Here is a 21,877-nt window from a genome sequence, read left to right as displayed (position 1 = left end):
AAATAATTAAGTAAAAAAACTATTTTTAAAACAATAAAACTCTTCTTCAAAAAAATATTTCAGCTAAAGGTGGAAAACTATGGACATCAAGAGGCTAACTGTGGGTATCTTTAAAAAGTAGGATATTGAGTATCTTCATCATTTTCATTATTTTCCAGGAATTTGTTGATTAAATAAGAATTTTACATCAGTTACTGGTCTCTTCAATTAGTAGTAGATCATTTGATTATTTTCTTCAAATTAAATTAATACAGTAAACTTAGTTGTTGGATGTGTGTATAATATCGGTCTGCATGTTCGTGTGCCTACAAATCCAAGATGAAGATGGTTTTGTAGTTAGATTATATTCTGATTTATGATATTAAAAAAGGTTACAAGAGATCATTTTAAAATTATTTCTCATTACTAATGTTAGTCATGTTTAAGATTAGTCAGCATCTGGGTCACTGGGAATAAATAATTTGATGATTTATTATGATAAAACATTAATGTTTATCTATGTTTGTTAAAATAACCAGAATGTTTCTAAACAGATAAACAAAAATATTTTTTACTTTTCCTCTTAAAGTCATCTTATAGCTCACATTTTTTACGAAGCAGATGGTTATGCATAAAATTGTTCATCATTCTATGTATAAAGTCTACGGTTGGTAGACAAATGTAAAATAATTGAAATTGCAAGTGGTTAATTTTAAAGGCAGCTCTATAAATTAAATATCTTGAGTTTTGCTTTGAAGAAAATTAACAATAAATAGATAATATCAGGGTTTCAAATGTATTAGAAATATGTTTTGGGATAAGTATATTTAATAGTTATTTAATAATATTAAATTTTAATGTGTATATTTAATTAAAATTACTTCATAAGATTTATGCTGTTAATAAATAATTCTAGTCTGTAACTTAAATTTAATTTGAAGTCTGATATTAAGAAAACTATTAATATTCAATGTACTATTTCTCCAAGTGACACACAGTTTTTACATTGAGATAAAATATGATAGGGCAGAGCATAATATTCCCCCGACCGAAACACAGTTAGGAAAATCCAAAACTGCTAATCCTCGGGCAGGGATCTGAAACCAAACCAAAGGCAACAGAAGCAAACGTACACAGACGGGACTATATGAACCCAAATGCGTCTGTGCGGCAGGGACATCATCAACAAAATGAATGGGCACCTACGGAATGGTAAAGATGTGTCCAAATCACAGCTCTTAAGAGGTTAATATCCACATATATGAACTCATACAACTCAACAGTAAAAATACAAACAACCTGATTAAAAAATGGGCAGAGGATCTAAATAGATATTTTTTCCAGACAGACGTACAGATGACCAATGTGTACATGAAAAGATGTTCACTGTCCCTAAACACTGGGGAAATATAAATCAAAACCACAGTTAGACATCCCATCACAGCTGTGAAAATGACTATTATCAAAGAGACAAGAAATGACAAGTGCTGTCAAGGATGTGGAGAAAAGGAAACCCTTGTACACTGTTGGTGACAATGTAAACTGATGTAGCCACTACAGAAAACTACATGGAGCTTCCTCGAAAAATCAGAAATAGAACTACCACATGATGCAGCAATTCCACTTTGGGGGGTGTTTATCCCAAGAAAATGAAAACATTAACTCAAAAAGATAGAGGCACCCCCCCACCATTTTCACTGCAGCATAGCCAAGATAGAGAAGCAACCAGAATATCCATCTATGAGGAAATAAAGAAAATAAATATATACAATGGAATATTATTCAGCAATGCCAAATGAAATCTCACCAGCTGCAACAACATGGATGAAAGCCATACAGAGAAAGACAAATACCATATTATCTCACTTTACATGGAGTCTAAATTTAAAAGCAAAAAGACCTCATAGATACAGAAACCAGATAAGTGAGGCTAAATGAAATGGGTAAGGGAAATCAGAAGGTGCAAACTTGTATTTATAAGAAAAGTTAAGTCATCAAGATGTACCAGAGCACGGGAGCACTGTTCATAACCCCACAGTGCATATTTGAAAGTTGCCTAAACAGTAAATCTCAGTTCTCATCACAATTTTTAAAATATTGTATCTATGTATGGTGATGAATGTTAATGAGACTTACTGTGGTGATTATTCCCCAATATACACAAATATCACATCATTATATTGTACACCTGAAACTAATATAATGTTAGGTCAACTATACCTCAATTAAAAATAAAGAAGAGCTTTGCGCAGTGGCAGTATCGTAGCCAATGAGGTTTATCCGAGGCACAATTATTGCTAATTGAAAAATAAAGAATTATAGACTAAGAAAACCGTTGTGCCTTATTTGGTAACCTTAAAAGATAATGTGCTCAAAATATAATTTACACAGAACATTTTCAATAAATGCACAGCTTTCTTTTTAAAAATATGTTTAAGAAACTGTCTTATTCAATCAACAAATTTAGCAAATAAATGTTTACCAATAGCCAAAAAGAACTTGGCAAGGTGGTGGACATAAAAACTAAGGAAAATAATACTCCTTCCAGATGTCTAAGTTTTAGTCTCAGGGAGAAATAAATATTAAATCCATGGGAAGGACCATGAAGGCAGTGGCCATGCGGTAAAGACAAAGCGAGAGTTGCGATAATAAGTCACAAAGTAAGTAATTCATAAAGCAACATCGGCCTTGAAGGATGAGCCAAATTTGTGTAAGGAGACAAAAGTGAGGGCAATATTGAAGTCATAAAAAACAAGTACAGAGGCCATAATAACTCAGAATACTGTTCAGGCTGTGGAAAGGAAGAAAATAATGTGCACAGGAAAGGTGGAGATATATGATGAAGCTCCTTGAAAGCCACATACAGAATTCCAAAATAGGCAATTATTTGAAATGGGAAGGGTGAGGAAATTCATAAGGATACATTTCTTTTCTGCATTAATTACTTCCCATTTTTTCATTTTCCTAATATCCGATTCCTCACTAGGTAATGAGGTTAAAGAGAATGAGCACCACACCTTACTTGTCATTATATGCCCCACCCCCCACAAAGCATAATGGTGCTCAATAAATATTGCTGAGCAAATAAAGTACATAAAAGTAAACTAAAAAATTATACATCTTGATCTGCAGTCATATATAGTAAGTACTGTATATATTATGTCATTACACAGAGTGGCCCAGATTAGCCCAAACTCCCTCCAGGACAGAGAGAAAAGTGACAGGATCTCTGACGCGTGAAGGCAGGTTGGGAAAAGGCAGAGTATCCTTCTCGTACTGGTACAGACCGGAGAAGTGGTGGTCCAATGAGCTCGTCTTTCATACTAGAGGGTCCATCATTACTGCCTAAAAATGAACTATAATGCTCAAGCCATTTGAAACGTTTTACATAATCTTTTCTTAACCGTAGGGAAATCTTTGGGGAAATAACTACCCCTGGAGTGAAAAAAACAGTTATTTGAAATTCAACAATTTCTTCTATGTCACTGGGTTTCTTCTCTTTCAAAGACATTTCACTTAGAATTTAAAATTACACAAATCCCATTGATCTTACTTATATGTGGAATATAATAAACAAAATAAACTAAGGAGTAAAATAGAATCAGAGGCATAGAAGCATGCAGCAGAATGACAGCCATAAGGGGGGAGTGGGGACCGGCTGAAAGAAGGGGGGAGAGATTAGCCAAAGAGCATATACGCATAACCCGTGGACATGGACAACTGTGTGGGGGTGCCTGAGGGAACTGGGGGAGCTTGGGAGAGCAAATGGGGTAAAATGAGAACAACTGTAATAGCATGAACAATAAAAATATAATATATAAAATGATGTAAAAATGTGATTGTGATTCCATTTTTATAAAAAATCATTTATATTCTGTCTGTATATGATGTCTACAATGATTTTCCTTTAAGTTAATAATGTTGCTTCAGAATTACTAAGAATTTCACTTAGTTATAATTAGTTTCCTGCATTGGTTACTTTCTTTATAGCAAAGATAAATTGTTTGAAAAAGCAAAGAAAAAAGATAACTCTTTTTTTTTTTTTTTTTTTTTTTAAAGATTTTATTTATTTATCTTTAGAGGGGAAGGGATGGAGAGAGGGAGAGAAATAATGTGGTTTTTGTTGAAAGTCAATATTTGGGAGAAGATTGTTGTTGCGTCAATCCACTGAGCTACACCAGCCAGGGCAAAAGATAACTCTTAGTATTAAGCAATTGAATAGATAGTTGAGCCACTTAGTGATTTGCTTTGTTTGTTTTTTGTGGGAGGTATTTCAACGTGTCAAGTTTGTGATGTCTGAGAAATGTATGAATTGAGGTGTCAGGAGGGAGTTGTATATATGAGTCTGTGAGCTCAGAATGATGGTTTAGGATAGGAATATAAATTGGGGCATCCACTGACATACAGATGATCCTTAAAGGTAAATCTGTAAGTGGATGAACTAGTGGCAGAATGTATACAGTAGTCCCCCTTATCTTTGGTTTTGCCTTCCAAGGCTTCATTTACCTGTAGTCAACTGTGATCTGAAAAAATATTAAATGGAAAACTGCAGAAATAAACCATTCTTACGTCAAATTAGGGTGATACAGTCTCACTTCAAACCACCCACGTCATCAATCATTCCTTCATCCAGCATATTTATGCCGAATAATGCTACTCACACATTTGTCACTCAGTAGCCACCTTGGTTATCAGATCAACTGTAGCAGTACTGCAGTGCTTATATTCTTCTGGTAACACTTATGTTCCTTAATAATGGCCGAAAAGGGCATGACTATTGATGCTTGCGATGTGGATATACTAAAGAGAAACAGTCAACTGTGTGTGCGTATAAGAAAAAACATAGCACAGATATAGAGTTTCAGTACTATCTGGAGTTTCAGACATCCACTGCGGGGCTGTTGTGGGTAAGAGGGGACTACTGCAAAGACAAAAAGGGGGCCTGGGACCAATACTAAGTAGTCCAACACTCAGAGCTTGCTTAGAGAATGCAATGGACAAGGAACAGCAATCACAGGAGTGTGTGGTGTCACAGAAGCAAAGAAATTAGAACTTTCACACTAAAGAGATGGTCCACTATATCCAATGCTACTGATAGTTATAGTAAAACAAGAATTAAAAGAGAAGAATCTACTAGATCCATCATTATAAAGTTACAAGTAATCTTAAAACGAGCAGGGTGTGCAGTTCTCATAGAGTTACAGGGTGTGCAGTTCTCAATGTCAAGTCTACGTGGGCTGAGAAGCAGAGAGAGCTGAGTAAGTGGCCACAGTTCATACAAACTGCCTTTGCTACAGTGAAAGGCAGAGAAATAGGACAGTGGCTGGAGACAGATGTAAGGTCAAAGAAAATTCTTATTGCAGGTGATCGGATCTGCTTCATTTTAACATGGGACAAGGAGTGCATGTCTGCACACTGATACTAATAGTGGTAAAGGGCAGAGTTACCACACAAGATTTGTAAGATCTTGGCAAATAAAAATTCAAATTTTTAAATAGAATGTGATGGTGTTGAAATGTGAAAATCTACATTTTACTAAGTCCCATATAGCCTCATTTAAATGCTGTGTTAACCTAAAGAAGTTCTATCAAACTAACCCTTACGCGACACTTTTGAAGCAGGGGTAAAGATTAAGTAAATGGAACAGGAGTGCTAAATGTAAAAGTTAAGCACATTAAGGAGATGGTCTACTCAAGGGAAAGTACCAGGAAGGTACAACTAGAAACAACCAAAAGGCCGCGGGAGTGAATGATACAGGTAAGAATCCAAACCACACGGAAACACGAGATTATGTAATACAAAGCTATGATCTAAATTACCACTCAATTGGACCTCAATGACCAATGCTAGCCTGAAATTAGAAAAAAATGAAGTAACTTGAAAGTATGACTTAAAATTACAACTGAATTAAATATTGGGTTGGTTTAAAAAGTCTGTTTAGTTTTTTTTTCTTTAACATTTCTCATTTGCACCAATAACTGTTTTTTAACATTTAAGACTTCAGTTTGATTACATCTGAAATCAAGTTTATTCATAATTTGAAGAGAAGATTGTGAATTTAGTGAATATACCATTGGCTAAGGTGAAATGGCAGAAATCAAGCTTTATGAATTACCCCCAAGAAAGCTCCAACATTTCACTATAGGTTTTCCAGAATGAAAGCAGATGGGAACTAAAAATTTTCACCGATAACTTTATTGATTTGGTTATTTTGAGTATGTCGGCTATCTCCCATGTGGTATAATGCTGACTGCTCTCAATTAATGTCTTGATTTGACTGCTATAAATTTCAACTGGTCCACCCAACCGTGGAGCATCATCCAGCTAGAAATCTCCAGCGTGAAACTTCGCAAAGCACTTTTAACACATTCGATCAGTCACAGCACCTTCTTCACACAGTGCACAAATCTCATTTTTTTACACTTCAGTTGCATTTTTACCTTTCTTGAAATAATAAAGCATAATATGCCAAAATGTTGTGCATATTCCCATCTTCAATATTAAAACAGCTACATAAAAATTCACTAACTTTGATAAGTTTTTATAAATGCACACTTATATGACAGCTGTCCCAGTACAACCTAACAAAACTGTTTAGAATGAAGATAAAGACAACTAGGTGCTCCTAGAACCATCTTACAGAAAAAAACTAACAAACTTTTCGGTCAACCCAATATTATAAAAAAGATCTTTACAAAACAGTGAAAGGACAGCAAACTCACAGTTAGTAACAACCACACCTAAAACAAAAGCAAACTAAGAGGACAGCTAGATCAGGAGCAGAACCATAGAAATGAAGATCTCATGGAGGGTTAGCAACAGGGGAGAGGGAGGAGGAGAAGGGGGGAGAAGGTACAGAAAATAAGTAGCATAGACAGATAGAAAATAGATAGGGGGGAGGGTAAGAATAGTAGGGGAAATACAGAATCTAAAGAATATGAGACACGTGTTCATGAACTAAAGGGGGAAATGGTGGGGGAGGGGTATGCAGGGTGGAGGGGAATGGAGGGGGGGAATAGAGCAAATGTAATGGCATAATCAATAAAAAAGTTTAAAAAAAACAATACAATGAAATAAATTTCTTGTCAATTAAAAACTTGTTAAAAGGCACATAAAATACAAATGTCTTCGAGAAAGTGATTTTATCATTTTCTTTGGATGCTAATAACATAGCAAACTATTTGACAGCATACGGAAGACTACAGGGATACTGAAAAAATGAAGACAAAATGCATTTCCTAGTAAAACAAAAACAGTAAAAAGAAAATTAAATAAAAATCAACACTTAAAGAACTACTACTGTTACATTTATTACTAACATTGTTATAGTGCTTGTTACAAGACAAACACTGTTTTAAGCTTTATTTTTCCCATGTAATTCTTAACAGTAATTCTGAAAAAATATATAACTTTCCTCCATTTTACAGATGAGTAACAGAGATCTCACCTCACACAACCAGTGGACAACAGGCAATGCGACTCCCGAGTCCGTGCTGCTAACGACTATGCCGCACAGCTCTATTCTGTGTATCAGCAGTGAAATGGCAAGTGTTCTACTGTCGGATAGATGGACTCCATGTGGGCATTACGAGAAGGCACGCACTACGGAAATGATGCCCAGGAGCACTGTACTGCTTGGAATGCTGTGTACACAACTTAAAATCCTATTGTTAATTTTTTTGCCAGAATAATAAAGAAAAACATTATTCTATCAAAAAATACAGAAAATAGGGAGAAATTCATTTAATATATCAATAAGAAAAGGTGAAAATCTGTATTCAATAATGACAAAACTCAGAAACATAATTGCTATGCAAAAGGAGGTTCTATTGAATGAATTTTTCTTAATATTCCTCAACACTTTGCTATGTGATATATCAGATGTTATACACAGAAAGTTAAAATTCAGTGTGAAATTCATTTAGAGATAAAGGGCACATCATCCAATGGACTGTAACAGCTGCAGATTTTTGTATCTTCTTTGAACTATTAATGAATGGTTAAATGAAGCTCAGCTATTAATGAATGGTTAAAAATTTTTGAGTCCAAGATCTGCAATAAACATTAGTATCAGATAATTCTAATTTTAGAAAATTGCTTTATTTCTTTGGCAGAGCATTCTCCATGACCCTCTCCGTCGTGCCTGAAACAGTTATATTGCTAGTAGAAAGAAGAAAAAAATCACAAACCTAAGAATATTTCTTTAATTCAGCTGCTTTTAGAGATAGTAATGTGTAGATCAAGAAAGCATTTATATGTCTCAATGTGACCAAAAGGTTAAGAATTTTATGATTCTCTGTAGCCCAGAGACCTCTATCCTTCTCACCCCAACCCAGTCCATTTGAACATGCTAAATAAAATTTTAAGGAATACACGAGGTCTGTCCAGAAAGTATTCCAGCCGTGTACTAAGTGAAATGAAGATTTCATTGAAGAAGACACAAAATACGAGAACTACTGTACACAAGACAATGATGTCTCAGTCCCCTTTAAAGTAGGCACCTTGAGACCTCACACAGTTCTTCCAGTATCTCTTCCACTTTCAAAACTTTGCTGTGTCTTCTTCAGGCATGGAGAACCAGGCAACTTCCATTGGGATGAGTGGGCCCTGGTTTCTAGATCATAGCCACAGACTCATGATTCGTCTCTGGTTATGACCTTCTTGAAGAAATCTGGTTTATTGGTAGTAGTTTGAATCAAGTCATTAGCAACAAACTACACCACAATGATCTTTCTGGTAGCAGAAGCTGAGAAATGAATTTTGCCACGACATGTTTCATGACAAGATCCTGAGTCAAAATCTTGGACACAGTAGTTGTTGGAATTTCCACATCAACCTCTAGTCCTCTCACTGTCAGTCGCCAATCTTTGCTGATTGCGGCCTGCACACATTCAACATGATTCTCAGGTGTTCTGCTTGTTGTGGGCCTTCTAGAATGTGGATCACTTTCAATGGATTCTCAAACACCTTTGGAGCATTTATGCCACACTTTTTTAAAAGATGTTATTTATTTATTTTTAGACAGAAGGGAAGGGAAGGAGAAAGAAAGGGAGGGAAACATCAATGTGTGGTTGCCTCCCATACGCCGCCCCCACAGGGGACCTGGCCTGCAACCCAGACATGTGCCCTGACTAGGAATCCAACCAGTGACCCTTTGCTTCTCAGGCCAGCGCTCAATCCACTGTGCCACGCCAGCCTGAGCTGGGCCAAACTTGTATTTGCACTGTACTCATTGCACTGTACAAAAGCTTTCTGAATCATCCAAATAATTTTCACAGAGGAATGTTCAAGCTTAATGCAAACTTTGAAGCAGATATGTTGCTCTACTCTCACCATCATTTTGGATGAAACAGCCACACAGCACATGCACTAACACCGTGGTGTCTACCACCCCCACTGACTAGTACACGGTGAAGTCGTCACTGTTCACACATGCGCATTGCAGTCCACTCTTCTTGGCTGCCAGGTTACATCTATGCCACACAAACTGTTCTAATTACGTTAACAGTGGCTAGACTTTTTCCGGACAGACCTCATACACTCAACCAGAAAGATTTAAAGCTTGAAGTTATATAATATGATTAACATAAAGGAACTAAATTTGGGCTTCAAGATAAATCAGCTATTTCTAGGCTTCTTCCTAGACTATATTATGGCAGGAACCTGATCTAGGATAAAACCAGGAAGCCCCAGTTCATTCCCGAGCAAAACGCCTCTGTAAATCTAACAAAAGTGGAAGACACTGTAATAATACAGAACCTAAATGTAGACAGAGGCCATAGTATAAAAATATAATGGCTATAATTTACTTTGTGTATAATATTACAGGAAGGCAAATTACTTTTAAATATGCTTTAAAAATTAGATTATTTTAAATACTTTTTGAAAGTATATGGAACGGATGTTTTTCCCATGTTTGCGATCTCAAAATCTATCTCAAGTAAAATTTAGCATCTTACCTTAGACCAAAGATGTGTGATTGCTCATAGTTGAATAAAGAACGAATCTTAGCTTCAGAGTTCAAAATTATAAGTCTGTCAATAATATCCTGAAAAAGAAAGACTTAGAGTGACACTGGGCTTGACTGAAACCATTTAAAGAAAATCAAATAAACAAAATATTTAGATTTGTAGTTCTTAAACTTGGCTTTACATTTGAATCACATAGGGAGCTGTTAAAAAAAAAAAGTTACTGATGCCTGAGTCTCATCTCTAAAGATTCTAATTAACTGGTTTGGGCATGACCTGGGTGTTAAGATTTGTGAAAGTTCATGAAACAAATTATCTAATGTTTAGCCATGGGAGAGAATTGCTAATTTATATCCCATTCTGGTACTGTGCGATCAGCTTAAGCAGATGGTTAAGTACTAATTAAACTGCTAAAAATGTAAATTACTCTGAAAAACAAATATGAAATCTGCAAATGTGAAGCATGAACAGTTTTACCTAATAACTATTTGAGATTTTGTTAATATGTATTCTCTCTTCATGTAAATCAGTGGTTTCCAACCCTGGTTGAACACTGGAATCACCCAGGTAATTAGATAGATGATAGATTGATAGATAGACAGACAGATAGATGTCCAGGATCTATCTCGGAACAACTAAGTCACTATCAGAGGGGGTATAATATTAAAATCCTTTTGAAAGCTCCCCAAGTTGTTGCAATGGGCAGCCAGGCATAAACACCTCTGATGCAAGAACAGGGAAACCTGATGGCTTACATGCCACCAGCTGTCTCAAACACTGACAACTTCAACCTACCACACAATTTCAAGCACTCAATCAAAGCCTTTCTTTTTATAATGCCCTGTTTTTGTGTGTATCTTCAGGATCAGGCCTAAGAAATGTATCCACAGACAAACACTTATATATCACAACACTCATTTTCCTGACCAAGAAAATTGCTACCTGCTAATGAGTTTAAATTCAAGATAATCCTGTGACCAGTAGGGCAAAAAAAAAAAAAAAAAAGGTTTCACTATGGAATAAAGTCACGTAATATTTACTGAGGTCTATGTGAGTGGTAGAACAAACATCATACCATCAAATAAGTAGAGGCCAGAGAATGAGTTTGTAGGGAGTAGGTCATAATGGATATCTCAAAATCACATTTCAAAAACACTGATAGCAACATAGTAAAAACTAGATGGTGGGTAAACTTAACTAGTGAAAGTTTATATCCAAAACTTAGGAATGCATTAACCATTTTACAGATATTTTGTTAAAATGTGTAAATAATATTAGCAGAAGAATTTACAGTTATCAGATATAAAATAAACTGCCTAACTATAAAGAATAAAAAGATTGAGTTCTTAAAGTAATCTGTCATTGTTGTCTGCTGCTTAGCCAAGCACTTGTTTCAAACATTATGACAGAATAAAACTCGTTCAGATTCCCAACTTCATATTTGTATTCACATTAATTGCCCCTTCCTCTCCCTTCCTCTACTAATTTTCCACTCTGACAGGCCATTTAGCTCGGATGACAGGTCCTCAGAACTCTCTTTGACTTTGCCCAAGCACCTGGACACTATCAAGTAGTCTCTGCAGTAGACATGTGGAGAAACTTGTTTGCTATGTAGTTCTCCTTCAAATAGGTGTTTGTTTAAATAGGTAGATATTTTTATTGTACACTATTACAATATTTAAAAATGATCTATTATCACTCTTTACCATAGTAAATCTTCACAAATCAATATGGAATTGATTATGTATCACTAGCTTTCTCTCACCTGAGAGGAGGGAGACTGTCAGTTCCTAGCAGTTTCTAAAAGGATTACTGGAGATTTCTGTTCATTCTCAGGGTACTAATACAAGTGACTAAAATTGGAACAGTTATCTGATTATTAAGTTCAGACTATTTGAAAGCCAATGATGCCTTGTGACTCCAAAGTTCCTGCTCTGAATTTAAGTACTAGATATGGTAACAATAAAAAAGAGAATGTATTACCAACAAACTAATGGAAGAGTAGATTACAGCCATCTATCAATGATAATGCATTTTCAGAAAACAAATGTTACAGTAAGTAATTTCTTCTCCAAAGAGGATTACATTGATGGATCACCACTTAGGGAACAAAACAAAACTCCTGGGAAGGCTGCCTTATGGAGAACTTCAGTTTCTAAGCACTGCACTGCATGTCCGTAAGGCAGTTTCCTAAATCAACAGCTTCCCAGCAACCGCCTTGTGTAAGAAAGGCTTCGGACTCACAAAAAGTAGTTTGAAACTCATTTTAAAAAAATATTATCCAGCTTAAGAATATGTTTAATGATCTAGTAGACCATGATGAAACCAAGACTGGTAAAACGAAGAGAAATGTGTATCGCGTCTATAACATACATATTTAAGAGCCTACCTACTCTGCTTACACTTGTGTCTGACCATGTTTGTGCTATCTAACCCCTTGCATTTAACAAAGGGCCCAGTGAAGGGTGAGACACTGGTCAATCATAAAGCCAATATTCCTGCACCTGCACTACCTGTCCAGTCCATGAACACCCACAAACAAAACTCGAGTCTGACCAGAAAGGTCCTTCAAAGTGAGGAGTGTATTCGTCCATTCTGGCTGCTGTTACAGAATATCATAGGCTGGGAGCTTAGAAAGAATAGATGTTTTATTTTTTCACTGTTCTGGAGGCTGGGAAGTCAAAGATCAAGGTGTCAGAAGATTCTGTGTCTGATGAGGTCCTACTTTCTGGTCCATAGTCATGTTTTCAATGTATCCCTTTCCCTCACATGGCACACGGGGAAAGGGAATCCTCTGTGGTCTCTTTTATAAGGCACTGATCACCTCCTAAAGTCTCTAAATCAGGCATCATTACATTGGGAATTAGGTTTCTTATTTTGCCCTATCAAATTCACCTTAAATTTTTTTTCTTTTTCTTTTTCTTTTCTTTATTGTTCAAGTGCAGCTTCAAAATCAGGTTTCAACATAAGAATTTTAGGGGCATAGGAACAGTCTACAGCAGAACAATAGAAGAAAATGCCTCTCTCTTGTTTGGTGATAGAGTGAGTTAAATAGTGTCATTGTTCCCACACCCAAAAAGGATCCCACAAAAGAAATATATGTCCATGTCTTAATTCCCAGAGCCTGTGATTATTACCATATTTAGAAAAAAAGGTCTTGGCAAAGGTAATTAAATTAAGAATCTTGAGATAAGGGCATCCTAGGTTATAAGAGAAAGACAAAGAGGTAACTCCATACTTCTTTCCACAGTGGCTGCATTTCTACCAACAATGCAGGGGGGTCCCTTTTCTCTGCATCCTCGCCAACACTAGTTACTTGTTGATTTACTGAAGACAGCCATTCTGACAAGTATGAGATGATATCTCATTGTGGTTTTAATTTGCATTTTTCTGATTATTAGTGTGACACTGAGCATCTTTTCATATGTCTACTGACCATTGCAAAAAAATCAAAATGGAACTGTCTTATGACACAGAGATTCCACTTCTGGAAATTTATCTGAAGAAACTCAAAACACTAATTTGAAAGAACATATACACCCCTATGTTCATTCCAGTGTTATTTACAATAGCCAAAATTTGGAAGCAGTCCAAGTGTTTATTAGTAGATAAGTGAGTAGGACAGCTATGGTATATTTATGCAATGGAATACTACTGAGTCATAAAAAAGAAGAAAATTTTACCATTTGCAATAGCATGGATGTATATGGAGAACATTATGCTAAGTGAAATAAGCAATCAGAGAAAGATAAGTACCACATGATTTCACTCTCATGTAGCATCTAATGAACACACTGACTAATAGAGGTAGACTCATAGAGAGCAGCTCTGGGGAATGGGAGGAGCTGGGCATGGAGGGATTGAGCAAAAAGTAAAAAACAAAGAAAGAACTCATGGACTTGATGACAGTGTAGTGATTGTGGGGGAGAGGGAGGTGGGTGGATGTGGGAAAGGGTATAAGGGGAATAAATCATGATGAAAAAATTAAATAATTTTTAAAAAGAAAAAAAGGCAAAGACATTTAAGGCAGAGGAGGAGAAGGCCTTGTGAAAATCGAGGCAGAAAGTACAGTTATATAGCAACACCCAGAAGTTGGAAGAGGAAAGAAGGGCTTCTCCCCTGGACCCTTTGGAAGGAATGTGACCCTACTGACATCTTGACCTCAGACTTCTGGCATCCAGAGCTGTGAGATAATAAATTTATATGGTTTTAGGCACCTGGATTGTGGTAATCTGTTATGGGATCTCTAGGAATCTCTAACACAATGGGAGATGGGGAAGACGTCAATATGGAGTAACAGGAGTCCCATGTCCTCTCCTACAGAGAATGCCATCTGGAGAAGAAGAACATACTAATGGTAATTAGAGCAAACAATTATATAGCACTTATCTGTCAGGCAGTGCTATAATCTTTCATGTTTCATTTAATTCAATTCATTTAATTGTCACAGCAACCCTGAGACAGGAATGTTATTGCTTGCCCTCTTTTAACAGAGGAGAAACATAAGGTCCAAGTTATCCAGTCATACTTCTTGTAAGAGGCAGAACCAGAACCAGTCTGGCTTCAGAAAACAAACTTGTAACAACAACTACACTATCTATATGCCCTTCAACAAAACCAAGCTGGACAACAGTAATAAGAAAGGGCACAGGGTGGATAGAGCCTTGGGGATCAACAGAGGGACAGACAGATACTGACCTGACTGCCCTCGAAGTTCTACTTCCACTTGTCCCTGGTTTTCTTATAAGTTGGTTATGAAAGTGAACAGATTTCTTCTTTTGCCTAAACTAATTAAATTGATTTTCTTTAAGAACTAAAGGGATCCTACCTGATATGTCACCTATATAACTGAAAAGCAATTCAAAATTCTGTAGAGCAGCAATTTTTAACAGGTGCCACAAGAGACACACTGGTATGTCACAAGAATTTTTAAAACATGCAATACCTGACTCTTCAGCCAGGGACACTGATCTCTTTTCCTTTACATTGTCAAATTAATAAAGTGACAGCAGCCAACACAACAATAGCCATCCAGTGTGAATAAGTAAAAATTATACCTATTTTTGTCAGATTGGTAAATATAACTTTTTGCTATACCACAGAATTTTAGTAATTAGTTCATATGTGCCGTAAGATGAAAAAGGTTGAAAACTGCTGTGTTGGAGGAAAAGAATATTTGTTTCATTCACCTTTAATATACTAAAGCACAACCAGAGAGTTACTCACAGGGCCTATAGTTTGGGTGGACACCTGATGCAAAAACCATGAAAACTTAAGAGCAAATGTACCCACAATATAAAGAATTCCCTAAAATTGAGAAGAAAGTGAATAACGCAAATAGAAAAACAGCAAAAATAAACTGAAAGACCATAAAGAAAGGAAGAAATGCCAGTGGCCATCAAATATATGAAAAGATATTTGGTTTGTAATGAGAAAAATATGAATGAACACCACTTTTGTCAGACAGACAAATATCTAAATGCCTGAACACATATAATCTTGACATGCTTGCCCGGACAGAAGCACTTAATATCTTATTCATGGAAATGCAGAAGGATTATTCCCTGTGGATAAAAATCTAGCAATAAATACTGAAATTACATGTGAACTTCCCTTTCAACCCAGTACATCACTTCTAGAAATGTAGCCCAAAGGTACTATGGTAGGCAGAATTCTAAAATGGCCCCAAGATTCTCAGGTCTTAAACTCTATAACAGGTACCATATTATTGAAAAGGTTTTTACAGATGTAACTAGTCCCAATTTATTTGTATTTAAAATAGGAGACTATCAGGATGGTCCCGATCTCATCACATGAACCACTGAAAAGCAAACAGTGTTCTCAGGCTGATCACAGGAGAGGAAGTCAGGGACATACAAAGCATGACAGGGATTTGATATGAGAGAGCTTCTTCCTGGCTGACACAGAAGGGGCCACAGAACAAAGCCCTGATGCAGCCCCAGTGACAGCCAGCAGGAAACCAGGTACTTCAGTCCTACAACTGTAAGAAACTAAACAAGAATGAATTTGGAAGTAAATATTTCCCCAAAGCCTCCACATAAGCACTAGCCATCACCTTGACTTCAGCCTTGTACTACTCTGGGCAGAAAACACAGGCAAACAGTGCTGTCTGTACTTCTAACCTACAAAATTGTGAACTAATAAATGGGTGTTATTTAAATTTGCTAATATGGTAGCAATTTGTTATGCAGCAATAGGAAAAATGTATAAACACTGGTAAATACAATATAGTATAAGCCAAGGTTTTTAATTTTGGCATAATTTACAAGAGCAAAAACCTTAAATTTCCACCAGTAGACACCTGGATGAATAAACCATAACACAGCCTCACAATGGAATACTATGCAGAAGAATGTACTACGGTACTAAATACTATAAAAAAAGGATGAGGAAGAGCTCTGCATACTGCTATAAAGTAATCTCAAAGATAATAGAATTTTTAAAAATGCAAAGGCCTGGATGGTGTTTATATCATACTATCTTTTATTTAAAAAATCCGGGGAAAAAGAAAATAGATTCTTTTCCAAAGGGACAGAAGACAAATTAAAAACGAATAAAAACTGTTAGCTATAAAGCAGAGCTACAAAATAAAACTTTCTGCCGTGATGAGAATGCGCTCTCTCTGCGCTGTCCAACGTGAGAGCCATCAGTCATGCATGGCTTCGTGAGCGCTCGAAAACTTGAAATGTGGATAGAAATTAAAGACAATAAATTTGTAATATCTACATAGGGCTAGTATCTATTATACTAAAAGCCAAATCCTATGAAAAAAGAAAAAATGGAGTTAATATGTAAGAACATGCTGTGAATATACATTTTATATATGGAAACCACAAATTTTTCTACCATTTAAAAGAAAAAATTAAGACAAAATAAGGAAAACAGCCTACCTGAACATTTCAAAAATTCTGAAACAAACCTATTATTAAATTAGTGGCATAACTAGGCCAAGTAAAGCTTACTTACTTCAAATGGCTTTAAAACACAGTATTTTGATAGTAAATCCCCAGTGGCATATATTCTAGGGACAAAGCTAATTGAAAAGAAATGTCAGTATGCATTCACTAACCTTATTTTGAAACTATTTTATGTACATTATACAAAACTGGTAATTTTATTCATGGATTTAGAACCAAGTTTTTCAGTGAAAGAGAAAATAAATAAAAACAAGTAAGAAAAAAATACCAATATAGGCTCATGATTAATTTTTCTCTTAAAAAAGACTATTGTATTTTTCCCCTTCGCTATTCACTGAAAAGGCGAGTAATAATCATACTCCTAGAGAGTGAACATTCCTAGTACCCAGGTTATAGTTTCTAAATTCTACTGCCTACCAAAAGAAAACAAACAAACAAACAAACAAACAAACAAAAACCAAAAGGATTCGAAGATGGCTGACTGCAGGCCTGAGCTAGAAAATGTATATGACAAATCTGAAACATAAGAAAGCAAAAAACAAAATATTAAACATTGATAAATACATGTCAAAAGTGCTCAACAGTCAAAGAAGGAATATCATGAGCATCAAAACAATAATTATTGCATGGGACTGAAACATAATCATGTAAAAACTGAAGTTCATAATGATAATAATAAATCTTTCGGAGATACTAAAGCACCAATTTATTACTCTAAAGTTTATTTAAAAATATAAAAATTAAGCATTTATTCTGCCATTTCTAAAAGAATTACATTTCAGCATTCCCTTTATTAAATAATTCTAGTTAAATAGAACAAGAATGACAGAATCATCAATTTGCACCCCCTAATAAAACAATGACTCAGCAACCCAGGACAAATAATGCAGTTCCTCCAATAAATCAACGACATAAAAAACAAAAGAGACCAAGAACTGTTTTAGAATAAAAGAGACATGAAAGACGTAATGACTGAATGCAATGTGTGGACTTTGTTTGGGTTTTGACCTGGCCAAGTGTAAGGAAAGGGTATCTTTGAGACAACAAAGGAAACTTCTACATCAACAACATATTAAATAATACTAATGGGTTACAGCTACATAATCTTTCATATATAATAAAGGTTTGTGAGATGGTAATTCAAACCAAAATGAAACCCAAAAAAGTCCTTATCAGTCAGAGATAAATATTTACAGATATATTGACATTATACTCAAAATGTGCTTTATAAATCTCCATTTAAAAAAGAGAAAGGAAGAAAAAGAAAGAAAGAAAGCAGAAAGGCATAAAGGAGAGAAAACTGGAAAACGGTGGGGAAATATATGGAAGAACATGGTCAGAATATTGATAAAAGCTGAAGTTTACTGGTTAGTATATGGGAGTTCATTATACCATTTTTTAATATATTGTGTTGGCCAAAAAATTAGTTAGGTTTTTTCCATAAGATGGCTCTAGCAGCCTCTTAGTTGTCTTTAACTTCAATTGAAACAGTTTTGTTAGCTTGAATTGTGACAGCTACAAGCATGAATTTTTTTTAAAACTTATCAAAATTGGTGAATTTTTATATAGTCATTTTTTTATTATTGTTCAAGACAGTTGTCTCCATTCTCCCCCAACCATTCTCTCCCACCTCCCACCCTCAACCCTACCCCTCTTTGGCTTGGTCCATGTGTCCTTTATACATGTTCCTTGGTGACCCTTCCCCTTCTTTCCCCCATTATCCCCCTCTGTCCTCCCCTCTGGTTACTATCAGTTTGTTCTTATTTCAATGTCTCTGACTATATTTTTGCTTGCTTGTTTGTTTTGTTGATTAGGTTCCACTTATAGGTGAGATTATATGGTATTTGTCTTTCACCTCCTGGCTTATTTGACTTAGCATATAGGCATTTTAATATTAATGATGAAAGAAAATACCCAACATTTTTGGTGTATTATGCCGACAGATAAAACCACAACTGAAATGCACAAAAAGATTTGTACAGTGTATGGAGAAGATGCTGGGATTGATCGAACGTGTCAAAAGTGGTTTGTGAAGTTTTATGCTGCTGATTTCTCACTGGATGATGGTCCAGAGTCAGGTAGACCAGTTGAAGTTAATGGCAATCAAATACAGTCATTAATTAAGAACAATCAAAGTTATGCCACGTGGGAGATAGCTGACATACTCAAAATATCCAAATCAATAAAAAATGTGTCTTTTATTTTATAGGAAAAAAACTAAATGGACTTTTTGGCCAACCCAGTAAGTTTGAAAATACCCACAAAATAAAGAAAGCACACACATTCACAAATATGTGTGCACACACAGAGAGACACATTCACACATACACACACAGACACACTCACACACTCCATACTTCACTATTACTTCCTAGGGTCCTTGCCATCATGGGACTTCCAAAGAAAATAAAAAGTTACTGAGTTAAATCCTTTTTTTAAAATATTTTTTTTATTTTATTGATTATGCCATTACACTTGTTCTATTCCCCCCCTCCGTTCCCCTCCACCCTGCATACCCCTCCCCCACTATTCCTTCCCTTTAGTTCATGAACACCTGTCTCAAGTTCTTTAATTCTGTATTTCCCCTACTATTCTTACCCTCCCCCCTATCTTTTTTCTATCTACTGTCTATACTACTTATTTTCTGTACCTTCTCCCCCCTTCTCCATCTCCCACTCCTCTGTTGCTAACCCTCCACATGTTCTTCATTTCTATGGTTCACTACTGATCTAGCTGTCCTCTTAATTTGCTTTTGTTTTAGGTGTGGTTGTTGGTAACTGTGAGTTTGCTGTTCTTTCACTGTTTATCTTTTTTATCTTCTTTTTCTTAGGTAAGTCCCTTTAACATTTCATATAATAAGGACTTGGTGATGATGAACTCCTTGAATTTGATCTTATCTGAGAAGCACCTTATCTGTCCTTCCATTCTAAATGAAAGTTTTGCTGGATAGAGTAATCTTGGTTGTAGGCCTTTGGATTTCATGACTTGGAATACTTCTTTCCATTCCCTTCTTGCCTGTAAGGTCTCTTTTGAGAAATCCGCTGACAGTCTGATGGGAACTCCTTTGTAGGTGACTGTCCCCTATCTCTTGCTGCTTCTACGATTCTCTCCTTCATTTTAATCTTGGCTAATGTAATTATGATGTGCCTTGGTGTGTTCCTTCTTGGGTCCAACTTCTTTGAGACTCTCTGAGCTTCCTGGATTTCCTGGAAGTCTATTTCCTTTGCCAGAATGGGGAAGTTCTCTTTTATTATTTGTTCAAATAAGGTTTCCACTCGTGACTGTTCCTCTTCCCCTTCTGGTACCCCTATAATTCGGATGTTGGAGCATTTGAAGATGTCCTGGAGGTTCTTAAGCCTGTCCTCATTTTTTTGAATTCTTGTTTCTTCATATTTTTGTTTGGTCATTTTTTCCTTCCTTCTGGTCTACTCCCTTGATTTGAGTCCCAGTTTCCTTTCCATTACTATTGGTTTCCTGTGCAATACCATTCATTTCAATTAGTTTAGACTTCATATGTTCCTCTAATTTGTGACTAAAATCAATCAGTTCTGTGAGCATCCTGATCACCAGTGTTTTGAACTGTGCATCTGATAGTTTGGCTATTTCCTCATCACTTAAATTTATTGGCTCTGGGGCTCTGAGTTGTTCTTGAGCCATGTTTTGATCTGTTTGTGCCTGTTACGTATGAGGAGAGGCACCTTAGGCGTTCACCAGGGCGGGGCCACCCAGGTCGCAGGTTTGTGAAGCTATATGTGGGTGCGGGTTCAGAGAGGGAGCAATGGCTGTCCTCTTCCTTCGCCCAGTCCGCCTCATTGCTCGCCCCCTGCCTGTTTATCTGAGCGCAAATGTGCAAGCCCTGAGCCCTGGGCCACGTGGTCTCAATGCTCTCCTCTTCACTGGTTTATCTGCGTGCAAATGCTCAATGGCAGACAGCCAGCACCGCCTCTTCCCTGTGTCCGCCCGTAGCTCGCCTGCACCTGGGATCAGTGTCCTCGGCTGCGTGTGCACCTCCCAGGTCGGGGGATCTTCCCTGCCCGATCCGCTCTGATGCTGGCTTCGCCCCTCTCGCTGGTTTAGCTGAGCTTTTCATTATTTTTGGACTCCATATTGTCAATTTTCTGTGTGGTTTGGTTGCGTTTATTATTGTTAAAACTTTACTGTTTTTAGGTGTGGTTGTGCGAGGATGCAAAGTGTTTCCACCTATGCCTCCATCTTGGCGGAAGTCCGAGTTAAATCCTTTTGAATAAAACCTAAGAAGGACCCCAGTCACTAAGAGTCTAGGCCTAGCTAATGACAAATAATTAAACAGTGATGTTAGTAAGAACCTACCATGCTCGTAGCAGCAAAAAAAGAAAAAAATCACACTTTTTAGGCATTCAGGGCGAAAGACAAATAAGATACAGTTCCTCTCCTCATGGATCTTCTGGTCTATTAAGAGAGACAATACAAAAATAGTATAAAACAGTGTGACATATGCTTTATTCATGGGTGTGGTGCTCTGTAGGAGAGTACACTAAGAGGACCCCACCAGAACAGTGGCCAAAGAGGAAGGGCTGAAAAGACTTCACAGAAGGAGTGAAGCTAGAATAAGCCCTAAAGAATGAGGAGCTGCAATCTCACCAAAAAGCAAGGTTATATACCTTCCAGACTTCAGAGAAAGAAAGAAGCTTATCCAGATAAGTTTCCCAGATATCCATCATCTTCTGGGCCTAGATCTGGCAGTCACGTGAGTGGTGCAGGTCAGAGAGCTGTCAGTGTACAACTGAAGCCAAGGAACTGGATGGAATCAGCCTGGAGGACACCAGACAGAAGGGAAGAAAAGTCCACAAAGGAGACCATGTGGGAGAGACCAGAGAAGCTGGAAGAAAACCACCAGTACCACACAATCCCAGAGAGAGTGACAATGGGGTACATGAATGGCTAATTATAAAACTACTAGAAGTATCATGATACAAATAAGCACAAGTTAAAACTGGAACACTTCAAGGAATG

General features: G+C 36.6%; 1 protein-coding gene and 1 pseudogene across 1 annotated transcript in view; one reads left to right on the top strand and one right to left on the bottom strand.

The window, feature by feature from the left end:
• TBC1D32 (TBC1 domain family member 32) overlaps nucleotides 1–21,877 on the bottom strand; it is a 181,602-nt gene that overhangs the window by 85,307 nt on the left and 74,418 nt on the right. The window contains exon 23 of the mRNA XM_037139635.2: nucleotides 9,939–10,027. Coding sequence (XP_036995530.2) covers nucleotides 9,939–10,027 — 89 coding nt within the window. The remainder of the gene's footprint in view (nucleotides 1–9,938; nucleotides 10,028–21,877) is intronic.
• On the top strand, nucleotides 2,220–2,342 carry LOC119045018 (uncharacterized; annotated as a pseudogene).

The sequence above is a fragment of the Artibeus jamaicensis genome, unplaced genomic scaffold, assembly GCF_021234435.1.
Source record: "Artibeus jamaicensis isolate MK-2021 breed Jamaican fruit bat unplaced genomic scaffold, CSHL_Jam_final contig_387, whole genome shotgun sequence".
Classification (NCBI taxonomy): Eukaryota; Metazoa; Chordata; class Mammalia; order Chiroptera; family Phyllostomidae; genus Artibeus; species Artibeus jamaicensis.
The sequence above is the reverse complement of the archived record's forward strand: the minus strand, read 5'-3'. Positions and strand labels throughout refer to the sequence as shown.